Genomic DNA, 22,434 nt, shown 5'->3' with positions numbered 1-22,434 from the left:
TGAAAATAAGAAATGCACCTGGTAGGCCAGGCCCCTGTCTTCCCAGGCCTACCATTGTTCACCTGGCTTTGGTCTATGCCACATGCAGAAGTGACCCATAATTATGTTACAGGAGAAATGCTTGGGGGAATCCTCCAGTGAACATTTTGTAAGAGTACAAGACAGGGGCAGCTAGGTGGCGCGGTGGATAGAGCACCGGCCCTGGAGTCAGGAGTACCTGAGTTCAAATCCGACCTCAGACACTTAACACTTACTAGCTGTGTGACCCTGGGCAAGTCACTTAACCCCAATTGCCTCACTAAAAAATAAAAAAAGAGAGAGAGAAGCCTCTACAAAAAAAAAAAGAGTACAAGATGGTCATTTTTGACTGTCTTGTGGAGGAGGGACTGGACTTATTTTGTTTGATCCCAGAGTGCAGACTTGGAAGCATGGAGCTAGGGTTGGGGAGCTCGTAGAGAGGCAAATTTCAGCCTGGTGTGCTCTCTGAAAAGCAGAATGGAAGGACCTAAGATATGTTGGGAGGCCTCTGAACAGAAGCTGAAGGAGGATTCTTGTTGGAGTATGAGTGTGATCAGGTGACCTGGGAGATGCCCTCAGCTCAAAGAGTCCATCAGTCAGCACACTGGGCAGGGGTTGGCTAAGGCCAATGGGCAAATGTTGTGGGGAACCCCCTCAAGACTTTCTCTTTCTCTGTCCCTCCAATTCCAGGCAGACATGCAGAGGACATCTTTGGAGAGCTGTTCAATGAAGCCAACAGTTTCTACATGCGAATGAACTCGCTCCAGGAAAGGGTGGACCTCTTGGTGATAAAGGTCACACAGTTGGACTCCACCGTGGAGGAAGGTGGGTAGGGCAGGGTGCACTAATGGAGCATCACATTTTCCTGGAACAGGGCAAAGCTGCTTTTCCTCCTTCTTGCCTAGACTATGTCCAGCTTTCTCAGGGGTATTGATACCTTAGGCCTGGTATTTCTTAAGGTCTTATACCAGCCCCCACTCCCGGCACCGGGGCTCCAAGGTGGGCATTGGGATATTGCTTTGTGTCTCTGTGGTTTGTCTGCTCCTTCAAAGCTGGCCCAGTTGTATATTTTTCAAATAAGTTTTCCTGAAGCCTTTTTTGTTTCTCGCAGTTGCTTTTGGCTATACCCCATTGCCATCCCGAGTTTGAATTCTCCTCTGTTTCAATGCAAAATGATTAAGCAAAGACAGATGATACAAGTGCTCTGACAACACTCTGCCATCATGGTCCTGAGAGGAGTTCTCTATCCTTTCTCCTTTTTTTAAAAACAAATTTGCATTTTTATTCATCCCAACAGGATCTGTACATTTGAAAAACATTAACACAAATATGGAAAACACATTAGTCTGCAAAATGACAATTCTTTCTATACATACAGACCCCTTGAAATCATTAACAATAACACACACAACCTAGGGGTCAATAGCCCCTAATTAATTAAATTGTGGGACTATAAAACTGTGGTCTGCTGGGGTGTAGAAGACACGGATGGCCAGGAAAGGTGTGGGAGCAGTCAGGTCATGAGAACGTGGACCGACAGATGGTTTGGCCCACGTGCTTGGCTGGTAGGCACCAAATATTCAAAGAAGAAGAGGCGGACACACAACATTTTGGCAAGGAGGGTTTCTGGATAGGCATGGCTGTGAGTAAGGACGGGGCATAAAGAAGGCAGGGTTGGCTTGCAGTCTGTTGGTACCACCGACAAGAGCCACTTATCGCAGTGGATCAGCCAGCATTTATGAAGTACCTACTGAGTGCTAGTTACAGCTAGACTCTGGAGCCATGGAAGTATTGAAATGTAAGTATAGAATTTTCGAGTTGGAAAGAGACCTCAGAGATTATACAGTCCAACCTCTATTCCCCCTTCACTTCACACATGTGGAAACTGAGGTCCCTTGAGATAAAATGGCCTGCTTCGGGTTACTTAAATAATAATGGGTAGAAAATTTAAACTGGAATTCTTCTGTTTTTTTCTTTCCTTTTCTATTCTTTTCTCTCTTCTTTTTTTACATCTCTATAACTTATTATAATGACCCCCTTTATAATATGTATCATATATATACACACACACACACACACACGCACATAAACACACACATATATATCATATTATTCTAACGACCCCCTTTTACCATTGGAAACTTCCCTGATCACAAGTCTGTAGATTTAAGTGCTGCCTGGCCCTCCACCAGCCTCCTCCTCTGCACAGTGAGGAGGCTGGGGCAGGGACTTTGGCGATCCCCACCCCCCCAGCTTGAAGTCCAGGGATTGGTGATAAGAGAGCAGCACATTGGCCTCATTCTGTCCATGCTCCTCAGAGGGCCTTGCTCAGAATCTGGGAGTCTTTTCTTTGCAGAGTAGTTCTCATTGGATACATCACTCTGCTGTTATAGAGCACTTCCTAAATCACCTGCATAAACTTGGGCAGGGCTTCCCCCTTCCCCTAGTAAAAAACCCCAACAACAAACCCTTGGGGAAGGCCTTGCACAGAAATACACATGTACTCTCATATAAACACATATCGTTCATGTCCACTCATTCCCAATGTACTTTAGTGCATGTGCTCACTCCCACACATACTTCCACATGTGTATACAGACTCGTAGACATGTAAACATACATATGTATATCCTATCACAATTCCAGGTGACACAGTGGATAGAGTACTGGGCCTAGAGTTAGGAAGACCTGAGTTCAAATCCAGCCTCAGATACTTCCTACCTTGTGACCCTGGTTCAGTCACTCAACTTTTGTCTGCCCCAGTTTCCACATCTATAAAATGGGGGTAGTTATAGCACCCACCTGCCAGGTTGTTGCAAATAAAAGAAAATGAGATATTTGAAAAGCAGTGATGTCAAAGTCACTGCACATAAGTAATCCCACAGGTATATATTAACTTAGAAAACCACCTATTAACTTTATGTTCTATTGTAATTTTTGTTCCTTCTTTCCCAATTACATCTGAATTTGCTCTTGGCAGCACTTGGGAGGGCCTATGGGCGACATGTCCAACACCTCTGGAAACCTCAAAGTGCTATATAAATGCTAGCTATTATTATTGCATAGACACAGGCTTATAAATAGCTTCTCAGTACCTAGGGATGGGCCCGTGGGTATATGTTTGCCCAGCTTGTGGCTTCTTTGTCTGCCTGCTGATTCCTCCCCATGACGAAGACCTCGTTGCTTTAACAATGGAGCCCACTTGGCTTAGTTACTTAGAAGATGCTGGGAAGCAACATCCAGGCCTTAGGCTTCTCATTCCCGTGGGATAGCTGGGCCAGGGCCGGAACTCCAAGGGTATGTGCCAGAGGCAAACGCTGGACTTCTCTGAGCTGGTGATGGGCAGGAATGTGCACATTATGTGGTGGCCCAGGGAGTTTCGACAATGACTCGGAGGTTGGTTCTTCATGGTTGAGATCACTGGTGAATAGCAGCTACTCAGTTACTTCAAGTTTGCCATCTAGTGGCCATTGCCAGAGCAAATAGCTTGGGGAGGGGGCGATAAACTAAAAGAATGCCTTTCTAGAAATAAGTATAGCTTTAAAAGTAGAGCTTATGGGTCTGTAAACCTAGTGCTCCAGGAGAAGCCCTATAACTACTGAGGATGAAGGCTAAGGCCAAGACGCTTGTGAACATGAGAGAAAGTGAGCAGGGGCCTCCAACGTCATCTCAGTTTGCACAAGAAGAAAGCAGGGAGTATGACTTCCCCAAGGTCACTCAGGTAGGAAGTGGCCCAAGCAGTACCCAAACCTCCATCTCTTAACCCTTTGCACTGCAGAACTATGCATTGTAATTAGCTCTCCTGGTGCTGATGTTTCCCAGCTGTGGAACCTGGGGCAAGGTATTTTACATCTCTGTTTCTCAGTTTCCTCATCTGTAAAAGGGTGATAATGGTGTATTTACTGCCTTCCTGTTGTAAATAAATAGCTTTGTAGGCTTTAAACTCTTATAGAAATGTGAGCTACTTTTGCATATTTGGGAGTCAGCATCTGCAGGAGCTGGCCCTCCACTAACCCCACCCCCAAACCTTCAGCTTCTCCCTGTCTCTCCTGGCTCCTTCCCTACTGCCTATAAATCTGCTTGGCTCTCTGCCTTACTTACCAAGCTTTCCCTCAAGTCATTGTTCGAGATGTCTCTTCCCTTTCATAACCAAACTCTTAGGGAAAAAAAGCTGTTTTTATTAGTTCTCTTTCTCGAAATCCAACTTCCATACTCGCTGCTCAAATGAAGCTGCTCTCTCCTCTTGCCATCAGCCTTTTCTCAGGCCTCCTCCTTCTTGTTCCTTCTGCAGCTTTGGCACCGTGGGGTGCTGCTTCTTCCTCAGTGCTCTCCATGCAGGTGACTGCCAGGTGTACGTAGCCAGCCTCCATCTCCCTCCTGGCCTCCCTCCCTGCATCTCTGGCTGTCTGCTTGATATCTCCCCCTGTATATCCTGTAGACATCTCTCCTCACCAATTCCTCTCCCATGTGGCTGCCAACTTGAGATTCCAGCTGTATGAGGTTGACTTTGTCACTCACATGCTCAGCAAATGTCCTGAGGAGAAAATCCAAACTCTTCTCCCTGGCATCTCAAGCCATTGACAATCTGGCACTAACCTGTCTTTCCAGTCACCCTAAAGCCAGCTTGCTTGCTGTTGTTCCCCATCTCCCACCCCTGGGATTTGGCCCAGGTTGTCCCATGTTTCTGAAATGTTCCCTTTCCTCACTTTCACCTTTTGGGATTCCTTGCTCCCTCCAAGTCACAGCTTGGGCCATCTCCTTCACAAAGCCTTTGCCAATCTCTCCAGCTGTTAGTCCCCTCCCTCCTTACCATGCCAGGTGATCTTCAGAATATTCCTAAGACAATTGAAGTGGAAGTGGTTTAATCTCCTGGCGTGGTGCTGGTAGACTGTCCAGGTTTTGCCAGCATACAATGAGGTTGGCACAATGGCTCTGTAGATGTTCAGTTTGGTAGGCAGCCTAATACCTTTTCTTGTTTGTTTGTTTTTTGCATGGGGCAATGAGGGTTAAGTGACTTGCCCAGGGTCACACAGCTAGTAAGTGTCAAGTGTCCAGGGCCAGTGCTTTATCCACTGCGCCACCTAGCTGCCCCCAGCCTAATACCTTTTCTCTCGCAGCCTTTCCTTTGGAGCCTCCCAAACACTGAGCTAGCTCAGGCAATGTATGTGTCAACTGCACCTAGAATGATAAGGTACCAGACACTGAGGTCCTTTCTCGAGCTTGAACTGTCAAGCAGTCAAACTCTACTGCAGAGGGCACAACTCCGATGGGCTGGCCATGTGGTTGGAATGCGAAACGTACACTTGCCTAAGACTATTTTGCAGAGAACTCACACAAGGCAAGTACCCACATGGAGGTAAGAAGAAGAGATACAAGGATACAAGGACACTCTCAAAGTCTCTCTGAAGAGCTGCACGGGACCCACATCAAAGAAGGTGCTGTGTCCTACAAGGAAAACGATCTCAGTAGCACAAAGGAAAATGTGAGTTGTGCAGATCCAGAGACATCTCCATTGCAGGTGTTTTAACAAACTGCTTTGCCCAACCTGTGGTAGAACCTTCTGAACTCATATTGGACTGATCAGCTACAGCTGGACACACTGTACCCTGGCCCCAATATTGTGATGTCATCGGCCCTCTTAGAAAAGGAAAGGTGAACAGCAACAACTCTCCCTCCACACTCCAAAATGACTTTGTCTTGAATATACATGTTGTTATTCCCCTAATAGAATGTAAACTCTTTGAGGGCAAGAACTATTCTATTTGGGGCATATGAATGTAATTGTGTAGGTAAGGAATAGGATTTGACCTCCATCTGTGGTCTGGGCATGCACTTTATTTTTTTGTTTGTTTGGGTTTTTTGCGGGGCAGTGAGGGTTAAGTGACTTGCCCAGGGTCACACAACTTGTAAGTGTCAAGTGTCTAAGGCCGGATTTGAACTCAGGTCCTCCTGAATCCAGGGCCGGTGCTTTATCCACTGTGCCACCTAGCTGCTGGGCAGGCACTTTATAATAGAACTTGGGAGGTTCTTTGGAAAGAAAGGCCCAGAGAAATAGATCTTGTCACCAAGAGTGGGAAGTACCCTGAGTCTTTAGATGCACTTAAAGCCCCACCTCCATTTTGCCTGGCCTTTGAGCCATGCTGATAGACATTAGCTCATTTGCTACAAGTTGTAGAATGTCTGTGCTAGAAAGGGCCTAAAAACTAGATGACCCTAAAGGTCATGTTGTCCAACCCTCTCATTTTACAGATCAGGAAACATGCCCAGGGTGGGGAGCGGTGACTTGCCCTAAGTCAAAGTTGGCGGCAGAGCCAAGGCTCAAGGCTGTCATGGGACTCCCTATACCACATAGCTCCCTTTTTAGTGTAAGATAAATCAGCCTCATTTGGAGATGTCCATGGAGACCTGCAGCTAAAGGGAAACTGAGCCCATGACAGAGCCTCAGAGGGTTATTGGATAGGTTACTTCAGGCACTAAAGTGATAAGTGGCTTCTGGTACCCGCTCTCACACTGACTTGCCAAAGAAATTCCCCTCTCTCCTTAAGGCTCAGTAGGACAGATATTGGCATAGACAGTGAGTGCCAGAGGAGTTTTCCATTGCTGTAATTGTAGAGATTCTCAGTGTACCTGGTTGATTGTCAAATGACTCCTAGGAAGGGGATTGGGTGTGCAGTGAAAAAGCCAAGAGGCAGTAGCTGCAAGGAGGGGCTGGAGCTGGATCATAGATAATAGTTTGTGAACTAGAAGAGACCTTAGGGGTTACCAATGCATTCCCCCCAAAAAATTTTACAGAGGAAGAAATTGAAGCCTAGACAGGTGACTCACCCAAGGTAACACAGCTGGGATTTTGAAGCCAGGTCTCCTCACTGTCTAGTACCAGAGTCAGTAGTGCCTCGCTGCCTGCCTAATGGGATTCCTGCTGCTCAAAGCAGCTAAGAATGACAAGCTTTGGAAACAGTAAGGTCGGAGGCAAAGGAACCATCTGGATGCTCTTCCAACTCATCCATAAAGTGATGCCTTGTGGGCCATTTGGGGATCTCCAGCCAGGATCTAAGCAGGCAAGCCCCAGAGGCACATGACTACAATCCTGAGCTATGTATGTGACGTGTGAAGACTGGGCAGCACCAGGTGGGAGGCCGTCAGGTAGCAGGGGCCATGTCACCACTCTGGGGTGTAGTCTCCTCTTCTGGCAAATGCAGGCTTCTTTACCTTTAGTGTGTCTGGACCCGCCTTCTTACAATCATGTTTCTAAATAACTGAATGAAATGCTCAATTTCAGCTGGAGGTTGGTGAAAATAAAGTTGTATACTTTTCCTGATCCAGTTTCTTGAACCCCTTGAAATCTATCCACAGACCCCCCCTGAAGGGCTCTGGGGACCCCAGGTTATGAACCCCTTGAAATCTATTCACAGACCCCCCCCAAGGGCTCTGGGGACCCCAGGTTATGAACCCCTTGAAATCTATCCACAGACCCCCCCAAGGGCTCTGGGGACCCCAGGTTATGAACCCCTTGACTAGATGATCTCAGAGGTCCCTTGCCACTCTAAATCCTGTGCTCCTCGGCTCCGCAGTGTCCCTGCAGGACATCAACATGAGGAAGGCTTTCCGGAGCTCCACAATCCAGAATCAGCAGGTGGTATCACGTAACTCCATCCCCAACCCCGTGATGGAGATGTACCAGCGGTGTGACAAGCCCCCGCCACTCAACATCCTCACGGCCTACAGGTAGGAGGGAGGGCAGGGCCCCTGATGACCAGGATAGGTCTAGAGAGCAAGAGCAAGTGGAGCCCGAGTCAGGATCCTGTTCTATCAGCTGGGGCTTTGGGGATGGTCAGGAGTACCGGCCTTAGAGTTGGAGCATCTGACTGAGCCCTGGCTGAGCCCTTTCCTAGCTGTGTAACCTGGGGCAACTCACTGCATCTCTCCTAGCTTCTGTTTCTTCATCTGACAGTGGACAAAACCATACCCTTCCTGCCACACGGAGCCAGTGGGAGGAAAGTGCTCACTGGCCTTGGCTCCATGGGGAGCTGTCACTTCCCCTGGGCAGTGACCTCTGCCTGCCCAGACTTCATCGCCTAGTCCCTTCATGTGCTATAGGCCTGCCCTGCTCACTTCTTGGCTCAGAGCTGGGGGCATGTAAGGATGAATAGTAAGACTCCCCCTACACACACACACACACACACACACACACACACACAGAATCCTCATCAGGTATCAGTCATGGTTGGTGATAATGAAGAAGAGCTGGCAGTGATTTAGGATTTCTGTGATTACAGGGTTTAGATTATGACCCAGTCTTCCTGAGCTTCTTATCTCCCTCACTGCCTCTGCACACAGTAGGCACCAAATACATCCTCACATCAACTCTGGATTATGATCCCCATTTTACAGATGAAAAAACTGAGACCCAGAGAAGCAAATGACTTGCCTTAGGTCACACAGCTAGTAGGTGGGAAAATGAGGTATCAGCTCAGATTTCCTGACTCCAAAATAAGTGTTTCTCTCCTACACCACCACCTCAATAAGCTCAATACACAGTCCTATCCCTGATCAGTTTCTTCTTCAAGGAAGGGTCATTTCTTCACTTGGGGCCCATCTGCGTGCATAAGATTCACCAGGTCCTTGGCACAGTTCCTTGGAGGCAGGCAGCCAACCCCAATGTAAATTGGGCCTTCTTGGACCATGTGAGACACAACAGGCCCGGGGCCAGGCATGGTACCAGAAGCACACAGCTGCGACAGCCTTCCCTGCTGATAACAAGCACTACACATTTTTCAGGAATGTGCTTTGTAGGGCAGGTCATTTGGGGTTTTGTTGGGAAGTGTCTGTTTGGTTGAAACAGTGGTTTCATCTACTGCCTGGCAGTTGGGAGACATAGTGTTAAATATTTCCTGGGCCTTCTAGACCTCACATCTGGTCATTCTAACAAGAGAGGGCATTTCCTGTTCTCAGGAAATATCCCTGAACTATGGAAAGTTCATGTTTAATTGGCCTCAGGGCTTTCAGATCTGGATTCGAATCACAGCTGACTGTGTGACCTTAAGCAAGTCTCTTACCCTTTCTAGGCCTCATTTTGCTCTTCTGTAAAATACGGGGGTCAGAGTAGATGTCGACTATTGATGAGCTCACTAACATACCCTTTTGGGTCCATTTCAGAGATGACAAGAAAGATGGCCTTAAATTCTATACTGACCCATCATATTTCTTCAACTTGTGGAAAGAGAAAATGCTTCAGGCCACTGAGGATAAGAGGAAGGAGAAACGAAGGCAGAAGGTACATGGGTGGGGCTGGCAAGAGAATTAGGCATGAGAGGAGCTCTCCATGGCTCATGGTCAGCTCAACATAGTGCCATGGAAAGAGGCAGAAACTCTCCTGGCTTGGGCCCTTGCTGTGTGATCTTGGATAAGTCACTTATTTTTTTCTGAGCCACAGTGTCCTCATTTGTAAAATGAGGAAGGTACACTAGATGGGTGTGTGTGTGTGGGTGTGTGTGTGAAGAATCTGGACAAGTTGTGGCTTTGACAGAAAAGCAAGACCAGGATGAAGGGACTGAAAACCATGCTGTGGGAGAGTCAGTATTTAGTTTGGAAAAGAAAAGGCTTTGTGGGGGCCCATGATAGCAGTCTTCGAGCATTGAAGAGCCATCCTGTGGAAGAGGGATTAGCCCTTTTTGGCTTGGTCCCAGAGAACCAAGAACTATGTGGGAAAGTTGCTGAGAGATTCTGGTTCAGATCTAAACTCTGGGCCCCTTGGGGATATTGCAGGTCGGGGCATCCGTTGCAGGTGAGGTTGGCTTATGCAGGTTGTTGCAACACTTCTGTGTAGAGTGGCCTTCAGTCCTCAGGAAGCACCTTTTCCTCAGAATCTACCCCAATATTGGAAGACTGCAGACTGTCTTCAGTGACATCAGCCTTCGTCTCTTCTGTCTGCCTCTCCCAACCCCTCTTGACCCTCCTTGGATCCCCAGGATCCTCTTGGCTTTTCTGTCAATCCTAGGCTGGAGTAAGGAAGGGAAGGGCCCTGTTGTCCTCTGCCCTGATAAGTCTATGTAGAAAGTAGTGTGTTGGGTTCTTGAGGCCACATTTTAAGGACCTTGATAAGCCAGAAGACAACCAGGATGGGGAAGGGCTTTGAGAGCCCACCACGTGAAGGAATGGAGGAAGAGAAGACACGATAGCTGTTTTCAAGTATTTGAAGGGTAAATGACTAATAACACAACGTGAGCCATTCCAAGGAGCTGACATTTTCATTCCATTTCAATGAATTCTCTTTGTGAATTAGTTTAGTCAGTCTCTTTTGCTGGCGCTGTCTTCCGCCCCCAGCCGTGGGTGTGCTTTTCTCTATATATACTGTCTACCCATGTGATTTCGTCAGCTTCCTTGGGATCATGTATTGTCTCTCCATGGTAACTCCAAAATCCAAAGCATTTTGTAAGCCTTTCTTTAATGTCAGTGATGATTAACCCTGATCTGTCTTCTGAACTCCGTTCCCCTCCTCACCAACTGCCAGCAAGACATCTCTATCTCCATGTCCCACTGGCATCTCAAAATCAAAATGGCAAAAACAAAACTCATTGTCTTCCCCTTGAAACCTTCTCTTCTCCCACACTTCCTCCTTTCCATAAAGGTACAACCACTAATTCATGTTCTGCCTCCACACCATCCTTTCTATCTGCCCCCTTCTTTCCACCCACATGGATTTCTCATCACTTTCCCGGCGCATTGTAATGGTATCCTTGCCTCTAGTCTCTCCCTTCTCCCATCCTTCTTCCGTACACCTGTCAAAATAATCTTCCTAAAGCACAAAGTCCAGGGTCAAAAATTTTCAGTTGTTCCCTATTGCCTCCAGGATAAGATATAAAGTGCTAAGCCTGGCATCTCCTACTCGCTCCAGACTGGCCCATTCTTCAATCACATCACATCCAGTCATCCATCCAGACTGTCTTGTGATCTGCTCCAAACCCTAACACCACCCACCTTCTCAGTCTCCCACTGTCAGCCTCCTCAAGAAGAGTAGTGCAATCAGTATGTATCTCTATGTAGTATGAACAACAGATAAAACAAGACAATGCATACAGCAACTCTGTCTAAGGAAACTATTGCCTGCTTCTCGAATTCATCAAGTCACTACCACGATAGCTTGTGGAAAGGGTACCTTCTTAATTGGCTGCTGACTTCACCATCCTTGTCGACTTAGAGCAAAACTCCCTTCCTTGGCTACCACTTCTTCCATGTTTTGTCTTCCCCATTCGAATGTCTGCTCCTTGTAGTTAAGAGCTGTAGTTAAACCCTTGTGTTTGTATTCATAGCACTGAGTACATTCCCTGGAATAGAGTAAGCGATTACTAAATTCTTTTTTATCCATTCATTTCAAGCCCTTCACACTCTAGGTCCAACCACTTTCAAGGCTTATTTGACATTACTCTCCTGTATTCATTGCACGTCCAGCCAAAGTGGCCTGATAGCTGTTCCTTGGACTCAACCTCTCATCTTCCTGCCTTGTACAGACTGTCCTGCCTGAAATGCAAAACTTGCTCATCCTTGCCTCTTAGAATCCTTAGTTCCCATTAAGGAGAGACTGCTGGGCCTGGTGTCAAGAGGACTTGAGTTCAAATCTGGACATAGTCACACCCTTAGCTGTGTGACCTTGGGCAAGTCACTTAACTTTTGTTTAGCCTCAGTTTCCTCAACTGTAAAATGGGAGTAATAAGAGCACCTACCTCGCAGGGTTGTTGTGAGGAACAAATGAGATAACATTTGTAAAAAGCACTTAGCACAGTGCCCGGCACTATATAAATGCCAGTTATTATTGCTACCGTCATCATCATCACCATTACTAAAGGTTCAGATTACAAGAAGCCTATCATGACCCCTGGTTTTGTCTGTGTATTCCCAATGCCTAGTTATGTGCTCAGTCCATAGGAAGAATGGCGAAGTTATACTGGACTGACTGTACTCCCCCATCCTTCCAAAACCCCTCATTTGCTCTGACCAACTCCATTATCTGTTTTTCAGTCTATCTCTTCCCTTTTGTGGCTAAACTTATCAAGGAAGCTATCTATGATAGCTGGAGGGATAGAGTGCAAGAGGCAGCCCCACATGTATAGTGAGGCCCACACGTATGATGGAGTTAAAGAGGGAGGCAGACTAGACATTGCTAGCCCTCTTTTCCTGCCATCTTTTTCCAGGGAATCCCTTCATTCCTGCCGGGAGGGGGAGCAGGAAGTTGGGAGCAGAGGCCGCCACTCTGCTCTCCTCAGAGAGAGGGGTAGCAGGCCAGAAGCATAGCTGTCTGCTCCCTTAAATATTGTTAGACATGGGGATATTGAGTTACAGCTAAGTTTTGATCACTGTCATTTTGTGGGGAAGGGGATTCCAAGGTCTACATGTAAGGCAATAGCAAAGAAACCCCTTTATCCAAATCATAGCAAAACAGAAATCAGAGAAGGTATATCTGTTTGTCTATCTATCTATCTACCTACTTATCTCTCTCTCATACACACACACACACACACACACACACACGTGTGTGTGTATGTGTGTGTGTGTGTGTGTGTGTGTGTGTGTATCAGACAACACAAAGTGAAGGAGCTCTCCTATTGGGAGTGAGATACTTTAGCTCAACCAAGAGAAAGGGTCTTGGATCTCACCCAAGGGGAGACTCCCCATAGGCTCTAATGTAGCAAACTGGGATTAAGGCCATGATGGAGACTCATGTCTTCCTAAAGTCTTTTCCTTCAGTGGGGTTTGAAGTGGAGTTGACTTCTTCCATCTTCTCTCTCCAAGCTGGAAACCAAGGATGAGAAAAAACAGGAGCTCCCTCGGTTCTCACCAGCTTGCCCCACCCCTTACACAGGGCAGGGCCTTCATCTCCACCAGTAAGGAGAGACCCTACACCAATGGGCTTTGGGTCAGACCTACGTAGGGGCTTCCACTTTCTCTCCTCTCACTTCCTTCTAAACCCTGGGCAATCTGGCTTCTGATCTCATCTGAACTGAAAGCTGCTCTATTCGAAGTTCCTCCCAGCCCTGGCACCCTCTCTGCAGCATATGATACTAGAGTTTGCCTTCCCCTACTGGATACTCTCTTCTCTCTAGGCTTTCCTGGCTCTCCTTCTGTCCACCCAGCTGCCCCTTCCTTCTCGGACTTTGCTAGCTCTTCATCCAGGTCACACCCACTAACGGTGGTGGTCCCCCAGCTCTGTCTAGGCACCCCTTCTCTTCTCCCTCCCTACATTCTCAGCTCCCATGGGTTCAATGATCATGTCTATTCAGAGGATCCCATATCTCTAGATCCAGTCCTAATTGCCATTCCCACATACTTAACACAGCTCAGATCCTAACTTGGAAAGGTTTGAGGCCAAATCTAGGCCTCACCACTGAAAGGAGAAGTTTTGTTTTAGTCAGAAGAATGACCTGCCAGGACTCATGGACAAGCATTTATTAAGCACTGACTGTGTTCCAGACACTCTAGAGAAACAAAGAAAGGCAAAAGCAATCTGTACCCTCAAGGGGGAGACCACATGCAAACAACTGTGGACAAAGAAGATATAGACAAAGTAAATTGGAAGTAGTCTCAAGGGAAGGCTAAGTATCTTAGGAAGGGCTTCTTGCAGAAGGTAAAATTTTAGCTGAGACTTGAAGGAAGTTAGGGCAGCCAGGAGGGAGACACAAGGAGGGAGCAAGTGCCATGCATAGGGTGACAGCCAATGAAAATGCTCAGAAAATATCAGAAGATGGAGTAGATCCAGGAGGCCATTGTCACTGAGTCACAAGGGGTCAGGTAAGAGGAGGAAGGTGTAACCTTCCAAACACCAAAACCTTCCAGAACACTAAAGAGCTAAGAATTTAAACAGCTTGATCTGGGAAGTGATAGGGAGCCACTGTAGTTTATTGAAGGGAAGGGGGGAAGGTGGTCAGACATTGCTTTAGGAAGATAATCCTGATATCTGAGCGGAAGATAGAGTGAAACGGTAAGAGCCGAGGCAAGGAGACCAAGCATCAGGCTATTGTAATAATTCAGGTGAGGAGGGCCTGAGCTAGGGTGGTGGCTGTGTCAAAGAAGAGAAGCGGGTATATAGGAGGGATAGTGGGAAGATGGACTCAAGTGATCTTGGCAACAGCTTGGCTATGGGCATATGGGGAGCAAGAGAGATGGAGGCATTGAGGGTAACAGTTGGGGTGTGAGCCTGAGTCACTGGGAGGATGGTGGCACCAGTGGTAGACAGGAATATGGTAGAGAATGATCAACCTGGCGTGGTTCAATGAAGCACCAACTTTATGAAGCAAACCTTGTGCTTGAGCTGGGTGCTGGACATCCAGAGCTAGACACCACTTAGGCCCTTTTCTAAGGAATCAACGCTCCAATGAGGAAGGGCCAACCACAGAAGTTACCATGATCTAAAGGAGAGTGAAATCAGTGCAAAGGGGACATTCAAGCAAAGTGCTCCAAGAAATCTGATGAAGGCTCACGTTCACATGGAACATCAGAGAAGGATTCTTAAAGGGGGTAGCATCTGAGTGAGTTCTCAATGGGGCGGGGATCTATTCCAAGCACAGGGGATGGCATGAGGACAGAGATGGGAGAATGCAAAACAAGACCAGAAATCAGAGAGTGGTCTTCTTTGGCTGGAACGTAGTGGACGGAAAGGGGAATACTATGGTAAGATACAGACAAATAGTTTGGAGCCTCATTGTCAAGGACTGTGAATGTCAGAATCAGGAGATTGCACTTAATCATGTAGGCCTCAGGGAGCCACTGAAGGTCTTTGAGCAGGGGAATAACAGGATCTGATCAATAGGAATAGTTACTCTGTTCTTCTGCAGGCAAGAACACCAGTTGGAAAGCTTTTACAACATGAACAATTTATCCTGTTGTGCAGCCTGGGGCTATGGGATATTCTAGTCCAGGGCTTCTTAAATTTTTTCCACTCCTTTTCACCCAAGAAATGTTTACATGACCCCATGTATATAGGTATACAAAATAAGGAATACATAGCCTTTTACTATTGCCAAATTTTTCACGACTTCCCACATTCAGTTACACAACCCCTTATGGGATTGTGACCCACAGTTTAAGAAGCTAGGGACTAGTTGACTTTCTCTTCAGGTTCCCTCCTGGCCTAGTGTTTGCTTTGATACCCAGATTTCTGCCAGAGGAAGGCTTTGGCATCAGCATCGTGGCTAGATGACTGCCACTCATATTTATATGGAGGGCCTAAGCAGCCCTATGGAGGTTGCCCCAGGACTGGGTTGGTTTTTAGCTGACCAACATGGGGAAATTGAGGTGTGTTTGTGTTGATCTGCAGGAACAGCGACTGGTGGAGGACTCCACCAGGGAGGTGAAGAAAGTGCGGAAGGCACGGAACCGGCGGATGGAGTGGAGCATGATGGCATATGATAAAGAATTCCGGCCAGATAACAGGTTCTCACCATCTCCGTATCACATGGCCTCCTCAGAAGGATCACTCTCCCCAGATAATAGGCACGTGTTACCTATTATTTCCCACTCGGTCCTTTGCTCCCCCTTTGCCATTGACAAAAAGTGTACCATGTGTGATGTTACTGCACAGAAGGTGAACCTATTTCTCAGAGCAATCCCTTCTCCCCCTGCCCACAAAAGATCCCAAGATCTCATCTACCTTTCCTCAGGCATAAGGCATTCGTCCTCTTTAAACAATGTTGTAAAAAAGGAATTCATAGTGCACTTCTGAACCAATGAAGTGTACAGCTCCTTATTGGCGGAAACTGAACTTCTGGTACAAGATGTACATATCAGTGTCCATGTCTCTTGCCGTTCTCGGTTCAGTCATCTGTGCATTTGGATAAAAGTTCAAACACATCATCGCTTCATGAGATTTTTTTCCACATTTCAGTATATCATTTGCATTGGAATATTCCATTACTTTGCTATCCCATTCAATCATCCACCTAAAATTTGGACGTTTGGGTTATTTGCAGCTCTGTGCGATGACTATACATGCTGCCATATATTTGAACAGCTTGTTTTTCCTTTATGATAACAGCCAAGAAGCTACAAAGCTGGCCTTAGAGGAGGAAGAGCCAGGGCTCAGAGTCCCCAGCTGGGTAGATGTGGGAACGTCACTTCCCCAAGCCAGCTCTCTAAGACTCGAAGTAGCATGTGCCAGAGAATGGTGCTCCGGCACCAGGCACTCCCTCACCTCATGAAATCACAGTTGCTGACCCTCTTCCTTCTAAAAAATGATCATATTCAGAGCAGATTTCCAATAGTGAGATGATTAGGCTAAAGAATACAATTTGTGACTCTTATTGTGTACAGCCAGATGCCCTCCCAAAACAATCCTCCTGATTTGAATTCCACCAGTGATGGGTGAGGATATGAGCTGCCCTTTTGAAACCTCCAGGGGTTGAAAATGGCCCAGTCTCCAGGAATCCATCCAGTTCTATTGGGATTTAAGGCAAGGAAGGGCTCTTTGGAGGAACTGGCCAATCGGAAGGTAGTTGTTGGCAGCCCCATCTTCTTTATGGCCAATCAGAACCAGTGAAGCCAAATCAGAACTTCCTGGATGATCTCTAATGACAATAAGAATGTCTTTGGAGGCAGTAAGGTACGGTGGAAAGAGCTCTGCATTTAGTGGCAGTTTCCTTCTTTGTGAAATGAGAGGATTGGAAAAGGTGGTTTTTAGGGTCCTATGAACCCATTGCTCCCTCTTTGGCCCCTCCCTTACCTGTGTACCTTCAACTCTCTTTCCCATGGTTCAGACTGGTATGTGACCATTGCTATCCACCTTTGCTCTAGGTCTTATGCATCAGACATTGGTGATCACTCCTACCCAGCCAGCCCCAACCATCCAGCCCAGCAGGTGTTGGCACCCACTCCTCATCTGCCCATGGAACACAAGGAGATCATCCTGGCCCCCAGCCAGCTCCCAGAGCTGACCTACCGACCCACAGCTCCAGGCAGTCGGCAGAACAGCCTTGGCCGAGTCCAACAACCTCATGTGCCACAGCCTCCAGATCCGATACTGAATGGACCCAGGCCTCAACTGATCAAGGACTATGGGTAGGCTGTCATGTTCCATACCTCCCACCCACCCCCTTTCTCTATCCCTCCCATTCCTGAAGATAGAGGATGGAGCCTTGAGGTGAGTTCTGCTTGCCCACGATTCCAAGGCGCTGTGCTGGACAGAATCTCATTTGGGAGGGGTCGTCACTGCTCATTCTGCACAGGGGCCAGCTGGGGTATTAGCCTGACCTGTGCACCAGCAGAGGAAGGAGGGCCTGGCCTACTTCAAGAGCACTTCCTAGCCTCACCATCTCCTCTAGCAGCTGCTGAAGCATAATTCTTCACTATAATTACTGCCTCTCCTTCTGTGCTTTAGCACTCCTCTGACCTAAGCTGGCTTTCAGCCACATACACCGGCATTTTACTTACTTCTTGGTGCCCCTAAATACCCCCAGTAGAGTCGCAGTCAACCTTTATTCCTCAACACCCTCACACTAGCAAGAGGGGGAAGGGAATCTTCCCATACAAGCAGCACCTGTTTCCCTTTCCCTCTTCCACCCCACCCCATCCTAATAGCCTGTGAAATAGGCAGGACAATTATTGGTATACCCATTTGACAGATGAGCAAACTGAGAACTAGAGGATCTCTAAGGTCCCTCCAAGCTTAAAGTCTATGAACCTATGAGGCCCAGAACGGTAGGGTGTTTGTCCAAGGTTATACAGCTAGTGAGAATCAGAACAAGCAACAGAAAATAGTTCTTTCTGATGCACAGCCCTGTCTTCTGCCTGGATGAGGTATCCAGGGTACCTGACTATACATTGCTAACTCCCGGGAGACCTTGGAAAAGTCACAACCCTGCCATGTATGTCAGCATTTCTGTTTATAAACCAACGATGGTTCTTTTCATCTTAGCTCTGCCATTCACTTTATGATATTCAACAAGTCATTTAACCTATCTGAGCCTCAGTTTCCTCAGCTATAGATTGGTGCTAGCAATCTTTGCACCCCATGCCTGCCTTCCAGAGTCTTTGTGAGGAGGGAACTTTGTAAATCTTCAGATATTAAAGAAATGTTTACTTGGCCCAAAAGAAAATTCCCTTCAGTTCAGCCTCATTCCTGTTCGGCCCCCTGCCTTCAAGGCTAATGCTCAGTTATGTAGCAGAGGAGAGCTAGGAAGCCCCTTCTGAGAAGCTGCCTCTGGGGCCTCCTTTGTTGCCATGATCCCCAAGAAAGATCAAAGGATACAGTCCTTTGCTGGTGCCGAAAGAATGTTCAAGTTATTTGGGTCTATGGACAACATGCTGGTCTCTAGCTTCAGGGAAGCCTGCCAGCCCAGGTTTTCCAGGACAGGTTCAAAGGGAAAGTGCCAGGCCAGCATGTTGGTAGTGACTGAGCTGCCACTGGAAGGGACACTTGGCTCAGTTGGGGACCACGACCTCTGGCAGCTCAGAGTCTGCTTCGTGGCAGCACCAGGAGTCCAGTGGCAGGGACATTTGTTCACCTTTGAAGACTCACCAAGATTCACCATACTGCACACTGGACCTCAAAGGTGGCTGTTGGAGGGGTGTAATGGCAGGTGCAGGGAGAGGCCCCGTGGAGCCCAAGGGCCTCTTGAGACCTATCATACTGGTTGCAACAGAAGCTGTGCTTTCCCTCAAATCCTGCTTGCCAAAAACTCATTTTCAGGGTATGTGCATGTATTGTGTACATCGCGTGCTGCATTCCTATAATATTACACATATACTTTTTCCCCTCCTGGAAAAGAATCTTATTTTAGGCCGAACCGTGAATTTGGCAAATTATAGTCATTTTTTCAGTCTAGAACAACAATTGTGTTGGTGTGGGGAACTTTGAGTGTGGAAGCGCCCTCCACCCTTACAGCATCCCTCTCTGGGTCAGCTCCTTCTCTGTAACTTTACAGTTTCTAAGAGGCCCCACACTGAGTAAGTCCTCTTTAGAAGTTTCTTCTGCAGTTTCCCTTGTGAAGCCTGGATTCCCTCCTAGCACCTTGTCACCCGGCTATACAAAGAGCCTTGACTTGCCTTGGTGCACATGGCGGCTCAAGTACTTAGATTCAAGGCCAGTTTTGATGTCCATATCTTCTTTCTCTTCTTCTTCCCGCAGGTCCCAGGCAGTGCCCATGGCTGATTTCTTTGTACCGCCTGCCCCACCCCCGCCACCTCCAGTGATCCCATCGGCCCAGACGGCTTTCGATAGCCCCATCTCTGTCCCACCTGCTCTTGCACCTGCTGCCACTGCCGCCCTGGCCCATCCTGCCTACACACCCTCCCCACCCCCGGCCCCACCCTGCCCATACTCGGTCTCTCCCCCGCAGACTGGCCCCATGGGCCCTCCTGCAGCTCCTCCTCCACCCCCTCCTGGCCCTCCAATGGCCACGGCCTCCCCGGCCCACTCGGCCTCCCCGGGTGCTGTACTTTCTGAACCACGGAAACCTCAGATCCCGTTGATACCAATGAGTGATGCCAGAAGTGATCTTCTTGCTGCCATTCGGAGGGGTGAGTATGATGGAGGGAAGGAGGCTGGGAAATCTGGCCATGGAACATTGTAACCACCAAAGATTCTGGCAGGTGAGGAGAGTTCAGAAAGGGAGATTTCCCAGGGATCTTAGCTGCTAATGAGTGGTTTGACAAAGTGACCATTTTGTGGCATCTACACTGACCACAACTTCATCCCATGTGGGTAGTCTTTTCACGGACACCTTAGTTGATGGTCTTCAGCCGGTGATATGGCCAAAAAAATCCCCCTGTGGCCAACTTGGTGATATGCCTCTAACCCACAAGGAACCAGGATTCTCGTGAGGGTTACATTATATGATATATACAGACCTTAACTAAGGCAGGTCATTGATGTTGTCATCATCTGCTTTATGAACCTTAAGGTGCTACATAAATGTAAGTTGCTTAATTGTAATCATGGCAGACTTGTGGTCTCATCAGCGTGGCAGGCCGCTTCCATTGAGACAGATGGCAATCTATCCGTATTTCCTGGAGCCTCATGGCCAGCCTTCTAGCCTTAGTGTTTGCTATCCAAGATTGGAACTTGGCTTCCCTTCTGCTGGTAAAACCTCCACGAATCCGGGGTCACCTCATCACCATGCTGAGGCATCAGAGGAGAACCTTAGCAGATTTAACAGGCAGCAGATGGTGGTGGTGAGCCCTAAGTGATCTGACACTAAGCCAGTGACTATTTGTGAGTCTCAGTATCCTTCAGATGAGGATGGTCGGACCAGGTGGTTTTTAAGGTCCGGTCCAGCCGTGCAATTCTGAGCTGGGAAGTTCCCATGTGAGTGAGCCCTGCGTCTTCGAGAGCTAGTGGGCCACCCCAGGCCCTGAGCCCTTTACTCCTTCCTACAAATTGAGAATGATGGGATTCAGGGAAGGTGCTAAGTTCCTGTCTCTGCTGTTTCCCTACAGGCATCCAGCTGCGGAAGGTGCAGGAGCAATGGGAACAGGAGGCCAAGAAGGAGCCCGTGGGCAATGATGTGGCCACCATCCTCTCCCGGCGCATTGCAGTGGAGTACAGCGAGTCAGATGATGACTCCGAGCTGGATGAAAATGAGTGGTCAGACTAAGGGACGCCGGGCCGTGTTGGCCGGGCTGGCCGGGCTGCTGAGTGTTCTAATGCAGCGCCCTCCCTCCTCCCTCTTCCCTCCCCCCTAGCCTGCTCTGCCTCCACCCTGGGCTCCCCTGTGACACTCACCCTCCCAACAAAGGCTCCCTTCCTGCCCCACCACTCCACCTCTACCCCTGCCCTGGCCTCTGCTCTAGGCAGGAGCAGTGGGCAGCTGGTGGGGTGGCTGGCCTGCATACTCCAGTAGGAGGGTAGGCAGCGGTGGGGTGGGGTGAGGCAGGGGGGCGACTTTTGAAAAATAGATTTTCATCTCTTTGGGCTGACTTAGATATGGTCCTCTGTGTAGTCAAGGAAATGAAGTTGGCGGCTGGCTACTCAGGGTACCCTTCAGTTCATGGCTTTTTGGCATGTTTGAGCTAATGAGAAAAGGTGTTTTCTTACCCTGGCGCCCCATCTCCAATTCACCCCACAGTTCTGTGGGAAAACTTCTTGTTCCCTGAGGCTGTTTGGCTCAGATGTTTATAGAAACAGCTTCTGCCTGGGACTGCAGGGCACTTCGCCCAGAGAGTAGCTGGACTTGTTGCCATGAGAAGGGTAGCTTGTGTGTGGCGTGGTCCTCATGTTCTGAGCCCGGGTGAGCAGAGGCGGACCCCTGGGGGTTGCCAGGGTCCCTTCTGCACGGCCCTGGGAATGAAGAGATGTCCCCAGGCAGGCACCAAGCATCCCTTGGGTACCTTCCATCAGAGAGTGTGCACCTCGATTATGCCCAAGGAAGCAGTTGTGGGATAGGGGGAAGGACATCAGAGTGGAGGCCAGGAGGCTTTCTTGTTATTGCTTGTGTATGTACCCAGGTAGGCAGCCTGCTGGGATGGGAAGAACACTAAACTTGGAGGCAACAGGATCTGTGTTCAGATCCCTGCTCTGACATTTCCTAGTTGGGTAGCCTAGTCAAAATCCCTAAGTCAAGGCCTAAGCTTCCATTGATGGATTCTTTATTTAATAGGTCATCCTTTGCGGGGGGGAGAACTGAGTAATCAGATCTCGGATTTCATCTTTGTAGGGAATTCCCAGTATGTAAATTCTGTCCCCTGATACAGAGTGGTACCTCATTGTAATTTCCAGTTTTAGAGAGTTCCCCAAAGCACTGAGAACGGACCTAATTTGCCCAGGGCCACACAGCTTGTATGTGGCAGAGATAGGACCTGATTCACTTCTCTAGGTCACTTCTGTAGCCATGAAACTGTGCTGTCTGTTCATAACAAAGGTTTAATCCCAAATTGGCATCCCCCATCCTCCAGCATGCTCCAGGGGCTACCTGGGCCTCTCTGTGGTATAGACTCTTGGGAAACAAAAATGGCTGAGACTTCCTCAGGAAGAGGGCCACAGCAGTGGCTGCACAAGTGTTTGCACAGGAGAGCCCTGCCATAAGCCACAGCTCCTGATTCTCTGTAGGGCTTTAAGGCCTTATTTTGCCTTGAGGAGCCTTGGTTCTACAGTAGAAAGGTATGTGGCCTGCTTCCCACACAAATAGATGAAAGAAAAAATAGAGACCTGTCCGATATTATGATCATCACTAGCGATAAAAGCAGCTTGCATTTCTCTAGTGCATTATGGTCACATATTCAGAGTTTCATTTGAGCCCCTCCACAGCATCCCAGTGAAATAGGTAGAAGTTTCCCCTTTTCACAGATGAGGTAACTGAGGCACAGCAGTCTAATGACTTGCCAAAGTTCACTCAGCCTCTCAGTGGCAGAATGGAAATGAAGTTGAGCCCCCTGATTGTGCTAGACCAAACTGACCTTTACTAGAGTCCCTTCTCCCCTTTCTTCTCAGTGGGA

The 22,434-nt window shown here is 48.1% G+C and overlaps 1 protein-coding gene across 3 annotated transcripts in view; it reads left to right on the top strand.

Annotated features, from left to right (window-relative positions):
- LOC122733555 (wiskott-Aldrich syndrome protein family member 3-like) overlaps positions 1-20,619 on the top strand; it is a 116,394-nt gene extending 95,775 nt beyond the window's left edge. For all 3 annotated transcript variants that reach the window (XM_043974053.1, XM_043974052.1, XM_043974054.1), the window contains 7 exons: positions 709-843; positions 7,590-7,743; positions 9,175-9,292; positions 15,326-15,501; positions 16,798-17,061; positions 19,130-19,521; positions 20,440-20,619. In XM_043974053.1, the coding sequence (XP_043829988.1) occupies positions 709-843; positions 7,590-7,743; positions 9,175-9,292; positions 15,326-15,501; positions 16,798-17,061; positions 19,130-19,521; positions 20,440-20,597 (1,397 nt within the window). In that variant the 3' untranslated portion in view covers positions 20,598-20,619. The remainder of the gene's footprint in view (positions 1-708; positions 844-7,589; positions 7,744-9,174; positions 9,293-15,325; positions 15,502-16,797; positions 17,062-19,129; positions 19,522-20,439) is intronic.
- The last annotated feature ends 1,815 nt before the right edge of the window (positions 20,620-22,434 follow it).

Source organism: Dromiciops gliroides, chromosome X (genome assembly GCF_019393635.1).
Source record: "Dromiciops gliroides isolate mDroGli1 chromosome X, mDroGli1.pri, whole genome shotgun sequence".
NCBI classification, from domain to species: domain Eukaryota; kingdom Metazoa; phylum Chordata; class Mammalia; order Microbiotheria; family Microbiotheriidae; genus Dromiciops; species Dromiciops gliroides.
This window is presented reverse-complemented; position numbering and strand designations above follow the sequence as displayed.